The sequence below is a fragment of the Pyrgilauda ruficollis genome, unplaced genomic scaffold (assembly GCF_017590135.1).
Source record: "Pyrgilauda ruficollis isolate IOZ18807 unplaced genomic scaffold, ASM1759013v1 scaffold15, whole genome shotgun sequence".
NCBI classification, from domain to species: Eukaryota; Metazoa; Chordata; class Aves; order Passeriformes; family Passeridae; genus Pyrgilauda; species Pyrgilauda ruficollis.
In genome coordinates this window covers 11,595,733-11,612,131 of record NW_024513654.1, presented here as the reverse complement: position 1 = coordinate 11,612,131, position 16,399 = coordinate 11,595,733, and the positions used below count along the sequence as shown (strand labels likewise).

General features: G+C 36.4%; 1 protein-coding gene across 3 annotated transcripts in view; it reads left to right on the top strand.

Annotated features, from left to right (window-relative positions):
- Window positions 1-16,399, top strand: part of SLK (STE20 like kinase) — a 49,220-nt gene that overhangs the window by 5,318 nt on the left and 27,503 nt on the right. For all 3 annotated transcript variants that reach the window (XM_041461545.1, XM_041461546.1, XM_041461544.1), the window contains exon 2: window positions 15,267-15,431. In XM_041461545.1, coding sequence (XP_041317479.1) covers window positions 15,267-15,431 — 165 coding nt within the window. The remainder of the gene's footprint in view (window positions 1-15,266; window positions 15,432-16,399) is intronic.

The window sequence follows — 16,399 nt, the reverse complement described above, 5'->3', positions numbered from 1 at the left end:
CTAAATTGAATTTCAATACAGAAGAATGAATCAGTGGTGCAGAACTCTTGGCAATTTTGATTAAAATCGTTTGCTATACAAATATGTTTTCTTCTAATTTATTTTCATTCCTAATTGACTATATAAGTTGACCTCTCATTAAACTGGAGCAGTAGAATGGTGCAGTTGCCCTCAGGAGATCTGAATTAATAATATTCTCTAAAGTGCTGTGTTGCTTTGTTTAGCCATTGAGGCATTAGTAGATAGAGGAGATATGAGAGTTGATTTACTCTCAAGAGAAGAATGTATAAGGTGCCAATATGACATTTTAAATATTTAGTCTAAGTAAAATAGAACTAAACTTTCCTTAAAGCTTGGTATGAACAGTGACCTCTGTAAAAGTAGCCTGCGTCCTGCGGAGCTGCTGTGAATGAGGAAAAAAGATGCATGACAGTTCATAGAAGGCAAAGGATTGCAATCTTGCTGATCAGCTTGGTGCCATGCCCTACAATGTTATCTTTCTTTTCACACTATTGCAGTTTTAGCCTGATTAGAAGACATCAGATAAGGAAAAGGCAGTATCACTGTTTTCAACTCTGGGAAATCTGTCAAAAGGAAAGCTTTACAGAGCTCTCTACACCTATTGTCACTCCAGTAAGTTCTCTGAGGAAATGGTAGCGCCAGAAAGTCATCTGTAAATTTTAGACTGAGATAACTTTCTTGACTGAAATGGCTACTTGATATTTACTTTTCCTTTTTGTCTGTAGCAAGGAAGTATTCAAAAGGAGCAGAGCACGTGTCTCTCGCTTTTTTGGACATATTTGCATCACTTGGCTTGAAATCAGCATCACAATACTTAACTTATGAGTAATGTATTGTCTGTCTGTTGCATTTGGAACTAAAACTGCAGACAATTTGTGGAGGATAATTATAGAAGGCTTATGATCAGTTCTTGGTAAGGTAGTCATCTTTTCCAAGGTGTGAGCATAGTTATGTAAACTGTTTAAAACTCTTAAGTAAATAGGAACTCATTATTTGATTTTATTCATGTTTATTAAGTTCCCTTTTGTTTTTTTCATGTCATCTGATATATCATATTTCTTAGCTAACTGTTTGTGTAACTGTTTGGACTGTGGTTTCTTGTCTGGAAAGTAAAACTTCAGATTTCAGGCATAAGCTAAATGTGACTGTTTCAAGTCAAATAGATTGCAGAATGAAGCTTCTTTAGGCTGTTCTGACTTAGTGAAATAATTCTTCTATCTTAAGTCACATGCAGTCCTTTTAATTAAATAATTCTGCTCTGGGTTTTTGGGAGGGGTTTTTAGGTATTTGGGGTTTGTTAATGGTTTTATAGAGAACGTGGTTAAACCTTTAATGATTGGCAGGGTCCTCCCGAGCTATGAGCCCTCAAGTAGAAACGCACGTGTTACAGTGTTGCAGAGCAATAGTTGAAAGGTTTCTGTTGCTATTGACTCAAATTATAGTTTTGACCACCCTGTAAACAATATTTTAGAAATAATTTGTTGGGTTTGTATTTGCAAATATCCCAATCCCCAGTCTGAGATTTCTTTCTATTTGATTTTGTCATTGTTTAAATGAACACATTTATGAATTCCATGTTTCATGGGCCATGACCCACGTTTTGAGAATCTCCTAAGATTGTAAACATCATTTTCCTTCAATGGCAGTTGCGTCTGTGTTCAAGAGGAGTCTGTAATTAAACTCTCTGATTTGAGATTTTAAATACATTCCTTGAGACCCTGGTGGCTGATGTGTCATTTATAAATACTTTTTCAGTCTTTGCTGCTTTGTGCTTCCCCAATAACCTTTAATTATATTCAGATTATACACAAGAGTTGACAAATTCGTAGTGTCTCACCTCTTTTGCCTATTGTTTTTTTTACAGTAGTTGCCAAATTAGTCAACTACAATGCTTGTGCTATCTTTTCTTCTGATACTGTTTGGATTGTTCCAGTTTTCTGTGTTTAGTGATGGAAAAGCCATGAAATTTACAGTTAGAAAACAAAACAGATGGAATTAATAGCACTGAAAGCAGATTGATGTAATAGCACAGAGTAAAAGAACTGTTGTTTTATAATTTTTCTCCAAAACCATATAAAATACCCTCTCTAGTTCATATTTAATGACTTTTTAGCATGATTACAGTATGGAATGCTTGAAAGAAATTTTAAGTCTCAGATACATCTCAAATGTGTCATGTGGAAATAAGAGTTTCTCCACTCACAAATGGGAAGGAATTTTTATTAGCGAGAAAGAAGACCCAGTATTTGTGGAATATGTTTGAAGGATGTCAGGCAATAAAATTGTCTAATATTCAATGAAAGCTAGTAGGCTACCTCAAACCACTTTGTAATGGTATTCATACTTCAACAGAAAATGAAGGCTTTACTGGAAATGTTAATTTCTACTGGCATTTCAGATTTTCTGTTGAATATGCTCTACATACCTGACACAAACCAGCTGAAGTATATGCAGCAGAAGATTTACCTGAAGCAAAAAAAAATAGCAATTAAACATTAATGTAAGATTTTTTAATATTTAATTCACCTGCTTAAACTACCATACTTGGTTTTAGGAGGATATGGTGTTTCTTGAAGGAGTTTTCAATGTATGTAAATGCAAGTTAAAATATTAAAGTTATAGATTTGTCCCTGGTAGTGTTGTTGTTTGTTTGTTTTAAAACTATTTTGGATTAAGACTGGATTTTTCAGTATTTTGTGGGATTGTATGTGTGTTTATACAGAGGTTAATGTAAGGCAGCTAAGCATGAATTGTAAATTGGAATCTGAGTGAGACAAGAAGTATTTCCTCTCTGCCTTACATGTTTATATTTTTTAGCCATTTTCTAATTAGGTGATTGCCTATAGCCTAGAGCAAGAAATTGCTCAAACATAGACTCATGCTTGGATCAAGTTCCACATAAAATGTAGCTGTAAAAATACTCTGACTACCTGAGGCATGCTGGTCTATGATATGATTTTCAAATTTTACTTAACTTTTTGTGGAGAAGAACATGAAGAAGTGAAAAGTTAAGACCATACTGCAATAGTCAAATCAATTTATTGATTAGTGTTTAAAATTTGCTAAATCTCTTGTTACTGCAGAGGACTGTTACCTTCAAGTGTCCATCCTGAAAATTTGTCTGTTTCAGAAAATTAGAAAACAAAGGATGCCATCGTGAATAAACAAACTTTGTTTTCAGAATGATTTTTTTCTGAAGCTGCAATAATGGAGTTATTTAAAATGAATGGGTGAACAGAAAATAAAGTTTTTTTGTGGGGGAACCATTACCCCAGAACTGAAATTGTGCCTTACATCACAACTGGTTTACTTGGTATGGAAGCAATGAATGAATGGGTGAATCCCCATCCTAAGGCAGAATGGAGTTTTAATCCATCTAAATCAGTAATGAGCTGGGAGACACTGTCCCTTTGCTTTCTTCATATCTCCTTGAATAGCCTTTTAGATTTGAGACTTCCTTGTTTAAAGAGGACTTTACGGAACTGGTTTTGTCTCTAGAAATGTTTAGTCATAGCTGTGATTCAGAAAGTGTTCTGAGGAAAGTTACTGTAACTTTGTTAGTGATAGTGTAATAACTTGGCAAGACTTTTTATATGGGATTTTATTGTTTCTTTATCTCCTAGGTAATGGTTCTCCTGAAACAGATTTATGCTGTAAAGCCAAAGGTTTTTTCTGACATATCTACACTTTGCCTTATCGAAGAAAACTTTTAAATTGTATTTCTAAATAGTATTTTACCAGGAAAAGAGTTAATACCTTTGCAATCAAAAGGCAGTAAAACAATAATGGAGAAATGTTAATTGAGTGCCACAGCAAAAATTAAAATGGTTCAGTTAACCCTCATCTCTTTCACAACCATTGTCTCAATCAGGATTTATTCAATTCCTACGCTGCCTTTTTTGATTTTGTAAAGTTCAGTCATGTTCCTGCCCCACCTTCAGCTTTTCCTGTTTGAGGCCCAACCTTTTTAGTCTGCTTACTAGAAGACAACTGCTTGACCCTTTAGTAATTTTGATTGTCCTTCTCATTCTCTTACTTGCTTAACTTCTGTGGATGCCACAAGTCGTTCAGTTCATGATTCAGGCAAAAATTCTCTGGTTTTTATTGCTGGATAGTCAAGGCTCAGAAGCTCAGGTCTGTGCAGCTACAGCACACCATGAGCTGTGCTCATCGTGGGGAAATATAGTCAGAATAGTTTGAACAGGAATTATCCCCAAAACCAACTCAAATCATCCCAGTAATGTGGAGCAATGGATACTCTCAAAGTCAAGCCAAGCTTTTTTATTCTTTCACTCTTTCCAGCTAGTTTTTGCTATTAGTGGAGATGTAGTAACCAAATTTAAAAGTAACCTGTCTGCTGTTTTTCATCTCTCTGGGAAGGAAAGTGTGAAAACTTAAAAATCACCATTTAAACAATACTGACAAGTGTTTCCTGTTGACAGGGATAGCTGGGGTACCTGGCAATGCCTCCTTTGCTCTTGGCTGTAGCTCGAATTTCAAACTGTCTCGTGGTAGCAAATATTTCAAACTGTCTCTTGGTGTTCTTGCCAGCTTAAGAACCCAGTAAGCTGGTTGTTGATTTTTGTGTTGCATTTGAATAAAAACAAACAAAAAGCCCACATCCTAGCCTTAACACTTAAAAGTGAAATATAAAAAGGAGCTCATGTACAGGCTTGTTTTCCTCTGCTATATGTGGTGTTTGTTTCAGTGTTTATTGATGCTGTTGTAAATTTGTGGCCTTTAGTGGCCTGACCAATATAAAGATGATTATTCTGAGTCCCTAAAAAGCACTAAAACTGTGGAACTGTGATATGTACTAAGTGAAACAGTCAACAACACATTGGTGCCCAAAGTAGTGCATTTTAGTAAGTGCAGGAGTGACACTGAAATGAGTGTCAGGGTCTTACCGTGACTCTTCTCCACAACAGTTGCGGACGGCGCAGGTCGGTGCAGGCAGGGTTCTGGCAGGGCATTGTCCTTCCTACATCCTTCCTTGTGACAGGCCTGGTGCTTGCCAACCCCGTGCTGATCTGCTTCAAGAACTAAGCCACGCAAAAGCTGATTGTCCATGTAATCTTCTTGGCTGCCCAGACCAGCTCACGAGAGGGCCAGACAAGTGATGCTGCTAATGTAAGGGCAAATTGACAGCGCAGTGTCAGCATTGGCTTCAGTAGCTGTCAAAGGGTGGCATGTTAATATTCTGGAGTTGTTAAGGTATGTCAGATAAATGCCTTTGGTCCGGGCAAAAGGAAAAATAGACCTGTTCTTGTTGTAGGAGCCGTTTGCTGTTAGCAGCTACTAATCAAAAGGTATTTGTGGAAAATGCTGGTGGTGTTTTTATCAGCCAGTGGTTCTGCCCCTTAGCACCACTGATGTCCATGCTAGGTGCATTTTGTTATTCAGGCATGTCTTTAACTGCAAATTGACTATAAGCCTATGATCCTCATTTTAGCTCAGGTGGTGATTCTCTTTTCTACTTTAGGTATGCTCGATAACTGCTGGAAAAGATTGAAAATTTTGTAAGACTTCTTATTTGGCACTAAATCTACCTCATATGAAGAAGGTACAGAAACTGAATTGAATTAGAGTGAGTAAGGTGTTTTGGAGAAGGAAGAAATTTGATAATTTTCCAAAGGGAATGGAATTCTTCATTCCCTCTCACTGTACAAATATGCAACAAAAGATAGTCCTCTGCTTCAAAAAGCTTTCAGCCTAATAATAAATTTTTAAAAAAATCCTTAGAGAGAGAGGGAGAAGATTAAAGAAATGAAGCCGTTTTCCCTTAACAAAACCTCCTTGTAAGAGTAGTGCAACATCACTGCTTGAGCACATGGACAAAATAAAGCTTCCATAATTCCATGAAAAGTGACATTGCTCCACTGTTATGAGGCAAGAACAGTGCTTCCTCCTGAACATCTCCTGTGCTTAACTGCTCAGTGTTACTGTGACTCTCACCAGGTCTGTCAGAGGAAGAACAACATTCCAATGTTCCGTGAAAACCTTGTAGTGATAAAATATAATATAAACCTTATATTGATAAATGTTTGTTAGTTGTAAATGTCTGAGTAAAGTCGTAGGCTTTCCTTTGCATATTTTGTGCATTGAGCTTTTCAAAGACTTGAAGAATTTGGTCTTGATTTGTTTATCTGGATTTTTTAAAAATTATTTTATCAGGTTATGGAATTATTCCCATGGCCATTTGTGTTTATCGGTAGCATTCTAGTTAAATTCTGAACGAATTACACTAATCAGTAAAATGTCAAACAGCAAGTGCATAAAACGTGAGAATTTGAAAAATATCATCAGTAGCATGCTTCTAAATTAAAATTTCCTTTGAGAATTGCTGATAAGTAATAGGATTTGCATTCATATGGTTTCTCAGAGTAGTCAACTTTCATAATTGGTTAGCTCTTTAAATTCAACAATTAAAAAAAACCCCAACAAACCAAATGGTTAATCTGAAAGGCAGCATCAGAAAGCAGCATAGTCTACTACAGTGTTGAATATGAATGAAGTTCATTTACAGAACCCAGGGTGCTATTTTTGTGGTACTTGAATAGCCAGTTGTCAAGGAATACCGAATGTTTATGGAGAAGGCTCTTTCTCATCTCTTGAGATATTGTACTTCCAGCACAAAGGTAGCCAGCTCATCTAAACTGTGTGAGGCACCTTTTGAAATTTCATTTTGTGCTTGTGAGGTGCTGTGTAACTTTAGGGTCAGGATTTACAGCACAAGAGAAACTACTGGCAAGACATAGAGTGTACTAGCATTAAATAGCATATACCAGCAGAGTGAATTTTATCATTAATAAAGTTTATTATGGTAGGACTGGCAAGAAAATAGCTTGTTTACATTACAGAGTGCTGAATGACACTGGCTTAAGTGTTGATTTCTTTGTTGTTGTTGCTGTCTTTGCAGTTGGTTTCTGTTAGATTGCCTCAGAGATGTGTATGTAAGGAATGAATGACTCCCTCCTAGAATTCTAAATTTTATTTTAAAAATATATTAATACTATAAATAGAATATGAATTAGTTTCTGTAACGATTTTACTTAAAAGTGAGGGATAATGATGTAGAGCTTTCTTAGTTAAAACATTGTAAAGCTATTCTATTTCTTTCTTCTACTCCTTCAGAAATAGAGGAAGTTTCATTTTAACAGACTAGTGTATGCATGAAGCAACAGAATATATGCTTTGATAGTTTTGCAAGAGCTGTTGCCAGTTTCAGCGTGGTATTCATGTATTGTCTCATTTCCTTTCCCTTTGCTACAACTGTATCTCTTTGTAAACCGCTGACTCTTAAACTGCCTATGTCGTTTATATTTTTCCCTTAAAACACACAAAGTATTCTGCAATTGTTGTTGTTCATTTTAGGAGGGCAAAGAATGAAAAGGGGTGATGATGCTTCATTCATCTTGTTTAATTTAATCTTTCCCCTCTGGCAATTTAGCTGTGCTTATTGTGAAATTTGAATATGGCTCACATTGCAGTATCAAATTATACAGAACCTTTTCCCAAATTGGCCATATAGTTGAGCTAGTAAAATGTTTACACTTTAAATGACAGGTTACATCTGTTATAGGTCATCATTTTCTGCAATAAATACATAAAATATCTGAGTGCAGGTCTTTTAATGCCTTCCTTCTGCTATATGAAAGGTAGTGTTTTTAATAATATTCTTTACTTTTCTGACAGCAAGTTTTTTAAACTTTATGACTATGCCACATTGCATTTCCATGACTATGTAGTTCCCCTAGTAACATGTCAGAAGGGTTGAAGAACCCTTTGTTGAAGAGTTCTTAAAGCTCAAAGAAATTGTCATTTTTCTTTATTATTTTGTTGATTTGTTGATATCCAGTTGGGAAGGACAGAATTATCCATGCTCAAGTCAGATGCACTGTTTTTTTCTTGTTTTGTCATAATGAATGGCTGTGCTGGGTCAGCAAACAGCTGTAGCCATCTTGCATCTGATCTGGCTAAAAAGCTCTGGGCAAAGCAGATCCCAGATTGATTTGTAACTTAACTCCAAGGAATTGTGGGTTGACTGAGCCACTCTAGTAAAAAAAAAAGAAAAAAAAAAAAAGAGTGTACTAGATCTATACTTGTACATCAGTGGATGTACACTAGTCTGCAAAGTGTGAGTAAACAAAATGACTTGGTGCTACATGAAGCCAAAAGACTCCGAGGTGTCTGTGGAAGGCTCCAGTGAGCTTTGGCTGCTCCAGATGTCTCCCTGGAAAAGGGGTTAGCAGGAGGAACGCTGGCTCTGAGCTCCAGTGAACTAAAGCTCCTTACAGATGTTCATGATTAGAAGCAAGACTATAGCAAAAACTTCCCAGATGAAGGACTTGGAGGTTTTTTAAATCTTATGTTCAGACAAATCATAAAATTATCAAAAGCAAATAATAAAATTCTCAACCTGGCAGTGGGATAATTTTCTGATAAAACCACAAGTCTGTACACAGCTTTAACTCTGACTTGTTGTTTGTCTTAATTCTAGGGAACAGCTAAAGTTAGTAATTATGGTTTGATTAAAAATTATTTCTTGATAATAGTGTTTCTTGGAAGCACTCATAATTACATCATTTGGAATAAAGGTGTGTTTATTATTGGAATAGACTGAATTTTAAGCTGTAGTCACTTAAATAAATTGGTAAGCATTAAGCATTGTGTTGGTTTTTTTCCTAATGACACAAAAACCAAATAAATAACTGTAGGATGTTTGTAATCCAAGATGAAGATCCACTGTGTTTCTGTCTTTCTGGGAGGTTTTAACTTAGTTTGGGGCTGTCATTGCTGCTGGATAAAACAGAAAACCTCTGCTGGCAGAGAACCTCTGCCAGCAACTGTTAGTGTCCTCTGCAGGGAAAAGATTCTGGCAAAGCAGCTTAGCACTGTGGGGATAAATCTCAATTTGTCACACCCCCCTCTCCTCAAATTTAGGAGTTGATTGTAATGCAGTATTGTGTGTTTTAATGCTGCTTTAGCAAGTAGGATGTACAGTTATTATAACTGAACTTAGGGAAAAAGTACCACTGCTTTGCACATACACCTTTGATAGCACATAATGCTTCAGTTACAAATGCTTTCCCAATATTGTCAGCTGGTTTTCCCTGTTGCTTTTATGAAAGCCATCATGGAGCAAGAAAGGGGAAAATAAGATGTATTATTATAGAGCACCATAGCTGGTTTTTTTTCTGCTAGTATTTAGCAATTTTTTCTTATTTTTTACTCTGTGTTTTAAATTTACTTGCCTAAACAAGAATTATGCTGAAATCTGCTATCTTCTGCTGTTAAGTTTACTGTAAAGGATTTTTTCAGTTATTTTGCGCATATTTGTCAGTTCAGCTCATATACTTTTCAAAGATGAATATAAGTATTCCTTTTAATTTCAGTGGCACAAAGCATGTGCAATCAGGATGGGAACTCTACTTAGCTAGTACACAAAATACCACAGAATTAATGAGAATACTTAGTGGGAAACATGAGGTTAAACGTGAAAATTATATTTCATACCACTCCCAAAAATAACTTGTGGAATCCTCAGAAACCAACTGTGGAGGAAGCAGAAGAACCACAGTAAGAACGAAGTACAAGGATAATGTTAAAAGAGTGAAGTTGTCATGGAAACAGCTCCCAAACGAGCGTAGCCACAAAGGCAGCACCAGACCACAGGATCATAAAGATGCTTCAGCAGTCGGGGTTGAACCCTGGCCTCCACTTCTGTAGGAATAGCATTTGCTTGTAGGAAATAGAGGCACTTTTATCTGTATTTCTATTTCAGGGTTGATGGGTTTGGTTTTGTTTGTTTGGTTTGGTTTTTTTGTTTGGTATTATTTGGGTTTTTTTCCCCCCAGCATTAAACAGAAAAACTGAATGTAATTAAGTTATTTTTAAGTAGAAGAAACTGTATAGTAGGGTAGCTGTGATACATTGTGAAGGCTGGGAAAATGTTTGGTTGATCAGCTGTAGTTCAAGGGCGTATCATCTTCTTTGGGAGATACTTCCTTTCATTATCTTTTGAATAAATCTTCTGTATCCTTAATTTCAACAAGTTTCAGCAGGTATAACTGAAGTTAGCTGTTTTTTAATTCCTTGGGCCAAGGATATCTATAATTGAACAAAAAATTGAAATTCTCCCTTTAAAAAATTTATTACTACTGTATTTTCAAACATTGTGCAGTGAAGATTCTTGCAAAAACCAGCTTCTTTGAAATGACTGACTCATCTTAATTTCCAGAAATCTGTGGAGGTTGCTGTCTTCTTCATTGGCCAAACTTGTGGTTTGTTGTTAAAATTGTGGTTTGATATTGCAAGAATAGCTATTTGCTCTTGAATTCAAACTGATACTTTTAATTACATTTTTTAACGTTTAGTGTTAGAAGTAATGCTTCCTTTTATCTAAGATAGACTTCTTTTCTAAAATTCACTGATGAAGAACACCTTTCCATGTTTTTGAAAAGAAATTGGAACACTTGATACTGGTCAATCATGCAGGATTTTTTTTGTTTCAAAATGTACAGGACATTGTTAAATATGTTATAGGAAACTTAGACAAAACAAAAGCCCACTGTAGTTGTTTCAGTAGGCCACACTACTTCTTACATTTTTATTTGGTAGAGCTGCTAAAATTTAAAATGAGAGCAATTTTTTTCCTTAATTCATATGTTCTAAGAAAGATGGAGATCTCTGCTTTGTGGTAGCTCAGAGAAACAGCTCCTGCCTTTGTGTTGTACAAGGCCAGCCTTTCAGTACTGATTAGCCAGGCACTGTCAAAAAATTTATGTGGAGCTAGATCTGACAATCCAAATTTTACACAAAAGTGGAGCTTTTTATATAGGAAAAACATCTTTTGCTGAATAGGGATGTGTGTATTTTTCCCCTTTTGACAGCTCTGATGATCCATGATTGTGACTGTATGGTTTTGTTGAGAAGAATGAGTCAGAAAGGAAAAGCTTCTTAATTGATTTGTTTTGCTGCCTGCAAAACATGCAGTGGGGTTATGTAACATCTCACAAGAGATCATGCATCAGGAGGAAAGGTGATGAGCAATTTTCTGTCTCGTATCTCAGCTTTATTCTTGGCTGGCTGAACAAGAGGTGAAGGATGGACTTAACTTTGTTTCAGTTGTAAATATTGTTTAAAGCTGCATTGCAGAGGAGATGCACAGGTGGAAAGGGAGCGTTTGCTGGCGATCCGAAACTGAAGCAGCTCCTCACAAGCAAGGCTGAAACTTCATATTGGTCATCAGAAGATGAAAGGCTGTGTGTTATCTCTGAGCTGTAATCCTATTACTCTGGAGCAGTACCTCTGCTCTCCCTGCTGTCCAGGGCTGGGAATATGCAACTTCTTGGCCTAGTGCCCGGATAGTAAACTACCTTTTAATATTCTGCTGTCAGTCTCTTCACAAAGCTTCTGCCTCTAGAACTTACATTTAGTTATATGATCCTGTGCAAAAATCCAGCATTGTTAGGGAGGAGTCAGTAATTTCACATTCCTGTAGGGTCTGGTTTTGTGTGGAATGGTTATTCTTGTTTCTTGAGACATTTTCAGATTTCTGCAATGCTTTTGTACATTAGATGTACATTGCCATTCCAGTGTAAGGGACATAGGTTCAGCCATATTCATTTGCAAGTTGTAATTTTTAAGATGATTTATTCTATACAAGCCTGCAATCCATCTTTTTCAAAGTATTTAACTTAGAATTAAGTGTGTTTTTCTGTGCATTGGCAGCAGATGAGACTGTGCCATCCCTTGCAAGAACCATGCTGTAATGTACAGCTGGTTATTTCCTTGTGCATTCTCTTTCCTTAAGTTAAAATGTTTGCTGTGGTAACCTTCAATACGTAATCCAAATAAGAGTTTTACTGAAAGGATTGCAATATTTAATAATATCCATGTCATCGTGCATTAGTCACGTCTTGAGGGAATGAGTTATTCCAATTTGGTTTTCATCTATTATGTATGTATCTTTTGAAAAGATCAAATTTTGTTAATGAATCCTTCTACCCCTTTCTTCCTTGTCTGCACATAACCATTGAAAATGCCAGTTTGGATTTCTTAGCATAGGACTGAGGTTTAAGTCACTTAATCCTAGATACAAAATCAAATGTATTTAAGCAGAGCATTTGGAATAAATTGAATTAGTAGTTGAGAGCGAGAATACAGGAAAAAACTGCTGGGCTACAGCTACTCAGAAGTTCTGCCCTTTCAAAATATGTCCTGTAACATAAATGGCAGCTTGACTTTAAGTGTTGGTGTACCCAAGTGCAGAACTTCCATGTGCAAATCAGGACTGATTCTACACAATCATTTTTGCTCCAGCTCTGACCTTTGGAGAACATTTTGTGGAAGAAGAAAGACTTCAGCCAAAGTTTAGAAAAAACAAACATGCCCACACGGAGTTGCAAGTGCTTTTTGTTCCTCCTAATCCAAAGAGGTTTTTTTTTCCACTGTACAGTACAGTGATTCATGAATCTTGTGTATGAACAGTAAAATCCTTTTCTACACAGTTCAGAAGAGCACGTTACTTACAGTAAGTCAAATAGATGGGTATTTTTCATAGAGTGCTTTGTGGGGTGGAGATGACTAATGCCTTATTCAAAAAGAACTTTAAAACGTATAAATTTTTTTCGGATGTAACTTGATGTATACTTGAAATGTTTCATCAGTCCTCAGAAATAGCCAGTGGAAATATGCTAATTCTAAAGCTTTTTTCTTTTAAGAGCTGGGAAAAAAGTCTGGATCTAGACCTACAAAATTTTACTATTTTGAATCAGAACAAAGGCAAACATTTGTTTTGGTTATAATTGTTAAGATACTCATAAAGATAATCATACTGTCTCTATAATAATTCATGGTTTGTAATGAGGTGTTTTAATAAAGCTGCCACAAGGAGGAAATCATAGAAGCATACTCAAAGCAGATTTCTAGTTACTTTAAGCAAAAGGATCTGGGAAAAATCAAAATACAAGGTGTTCTGTCAGTAGAAAAAAACCAATATATGCCGTAAATGTAGCAAACTCCCCAGCATGTAATCATTCACACTAACTTAGCCATGCTTTTCTTGCTCAAAGGTGAAACTGAATCTGGAAGCAGTAACGTCTGTTACCTGATGTAGATGGTTTTATTTAAACAAAATACTATTGCTATTATATAGTTTGTAAGCAAATTTGTGTAAAAATTAATTTCAGCTTTATTTTTTTAAGTATTCGTTAGGGTGCAGTGAAGAGTGTGTGGCCATGCATGCTTCAAAAAAGTGCATTCACAGTTAAAATTTGAGTTCTTTAGAAAGGTGCTTTAAAAACTTTTTCCGCACAAGTAAAGCTACCAAGTCAAATTTTGTTGTGGTCAGACATCTGTTTCACTTTTTGTGTTTAATTTACAGTGCAGCTCTAGAATAGGAAGGTTGGTCTTTTATTCTTGCTACAAAGCATGAAACCAAAACAAATGTTGTTTGCGTTACTAAGCAGACCTTTTCCTTTTTATTATTAGAATGTGTGTTGGAAACCTTCTCAGTAGTTGGTTTTCAAATGATGTTATACAGATTACTTATCTTTGTTGTTAAACATGGGAGGGCAAATATTGAGGTTGGGAAGATTTGGTTGTTTTTTGTTTTGGAAAGAATATTGAGATAAAAAGAAATGTAATGGAAAACCTTTACCCTCAACATGAGATGAATCAGCTGGGACTATGCTTTATAAGTGTGTTTTGCTGTTACTGCTGTTTTACTGAATGTTAATATAAATGTTTATCTTTAAATATTTTATTATCTTTTGCTACATTGAGAGAATTATTTATAGCTTTGCAAGTAATAATATTTAGATCTTCAGAATTATTGTTAAGAATTCTTACTTGCTGTCTAATACCAGCTTTTGTCTGATATTGGTATATAGTCATTAGGTGACAAAGTTCAGGTTTTGGGATTGTGTCCTGTCCTGGGATCATCTCAAATAGGTTTGAGGCCATGCACAATCCACACCAGCAGAGGCAGGATGAGCCACCTTGTGATGCTTCATCAGAAGTTGGAATTCCCCTTGTAGGTCCTTGTCTGTTGCTGCTTTAGAGAGAGCCTGTGTCCCTCCTTGCCATTTAATTTCACTTGAATGTCCAAAATTCAGTGGAGTAAATGTAGGACTTTGCTTCATGGTCTTCACATTCAGTGGATGAAGTAGACTTCAGTCCTGAACTTGCTTTATTCAGAGGTAACCACTGGAAATATCACTACTTGACAAAATAGTGTTTTTATGATGGCTTGAGAAAAATACACTTGTTTAAAGCTTGCTGCAGCTTGGAATTGAGCATTCCTTCAAACATAACTTACAGGAGAATTATTAGAGATTGTATATATTTTTTTGTGGTTAGGTTTCAGCAGTGTTCTTTTAATAAATAGTATTTCCTGGTTTCTGAAATGTTTTGCTATTTAAATAAGTCACCCAACTTGTCTGTAATTTCTTATGTTTGAAAAAAGCCAAAGAATATTTAAATGCACAGCAGAAATGCCTTTTCTTTTCCTGGGATACCCAAAGTCTTGTTTTCCTTTGCTTGTTTTACTTGTTCTGCACTCGTGCCTCTTACTGCAGCAGCAGCAGGTCCCTGGTGTGCGGGTGAGGAGCCATGCAGGAGAGCTGGCAGCATTTGCAGTGCCCCATCTTCCGTGGGTCCCACCTGGGAGCCCTCCCAGGCTGCTGAGGCACAGGCAGTGCAATGCCAGACAAACACAAACCAGTGATGGCTCGGCAGCTTTGGAGCTGGGAGCTTGCATGCCGCCCCTGGCTGAAGAGGAGCTTCAGCTGCTTCCTGGGGGAGGATCTGCTTCTCTGCCTGGCTTTGGGAACAGCGGTGCTGCCACAACGTGGGGAGAGTCAGAAGGGCAGAAACAGAGGATAGAGGCTCCTTGTACTCCTTGCCACGTGTTAATAGATGGTGTTTGAGGAGCAGCACAGAAATTCATCTTAGTAAGGCAGCAATTATCCTGAGCTATTGATGATGGTTTAAAGAATGTGATGAGAATTAAGTATTTTTACATTCATAGTTTCTTGGCTTTGAGAAAAGTTATTAAACCCTTTTTCTACTAGATTTTATCTCTTCTTTAATATGCAGGGTTCTCTTTTTGTAGAGGAGGAAACTGGAGGCAGGAAAATTGTACAGAAGTGTCAAGAGTTGCTTTATTTCTGGGGGTTTTTTGCTGGTGCCAGTTTCTCATAAAATTAATGTATATGTTTGCTGTGACTCTTCTTTTACAGGCTCAGAACAAAGAAACAAAAGTTCTGGCTGCTGCAAAGGTGATAGATACTAAATCAGAAGAAGAACTTGAAGACTACATGGTGGAGATTGATATTTTAGCATCCTGTGATCATGCTAATATTGTCAAGCTCCTAGATGCTTTCTACTATGAAAACAATCTGTGGGTAGGTATTTTTCCTTTTCTAAGTGGTTTTTTTCTTATTTCAAAAGGTTATTGAAATTACACTGTTTTCTTTATCAAAATATTATTTGTCAGATTTTATCTGGATTGTCACTGTTGGGTTAACTACTCAGTTTCAAAACTAATTTGTAAATTGTGAGTATGACTTAGGAAATTGTCACTGCAGAATTGTGCTACCCTGAGTCATTTGGTCAGGGGTTTGAATCTAAAATGTGGAAATTAGCAGTTCACTTAGTATATTGAGAGAGTTCTCAGCTGGTGCTTATTTGTAACAGCAGGACTCAGATTTCAATTACATTAGCATGATTTTAAGTGAGATTCAGAATCCACACCTGAAAAATAAATAAAGTGCTAAGAAGGTCAGCCTGTGTAGTACATACTTTAGATGCCAGTGAGTCTATTGGCACTCCCAGGAAGGACAGTTTACCAGGACTTGAACAATAATTAATTTACTTAAATCCTGGGTATTTGTACCTCGATGTGCAGAGCGCATATGTGGGACTGCACGTCCCTGCTGTGCTTGATCCTGGGTGTTTGCTTGGATAGCTTTAGCTATGACAAAACAGTTTGTACTTCTAGGTAATCCAATGCAATATTTATAGCTGCTTTTGGAATGGTACAAAGAATACATGGGTTGGGGTTTTTTTTAAGAGCTTATACTTCAAAAAGGTGACTAAAACAAATAAAATATGATTTCCTGGGAGTCTTACAGATAAGCTTTACCCTTTGAACAAATGGTGGAAGTGTAATACCGTGATTCCTGATGCACATTTGTTTTGCTAAGGTCAAAACTTGGTGATTTCAGTGCAGAGTAAAATTATTATATAAAACAGTGGAATTGTGAAAAAATTTCTATGCATAAAGGTCAGCATGAAAGCAAGTAGGCATAGAGGCACAATATGAAACTGAGTGGGTAGGCTTCACTGGCAAAACAAAGATAGAAGTAAACAC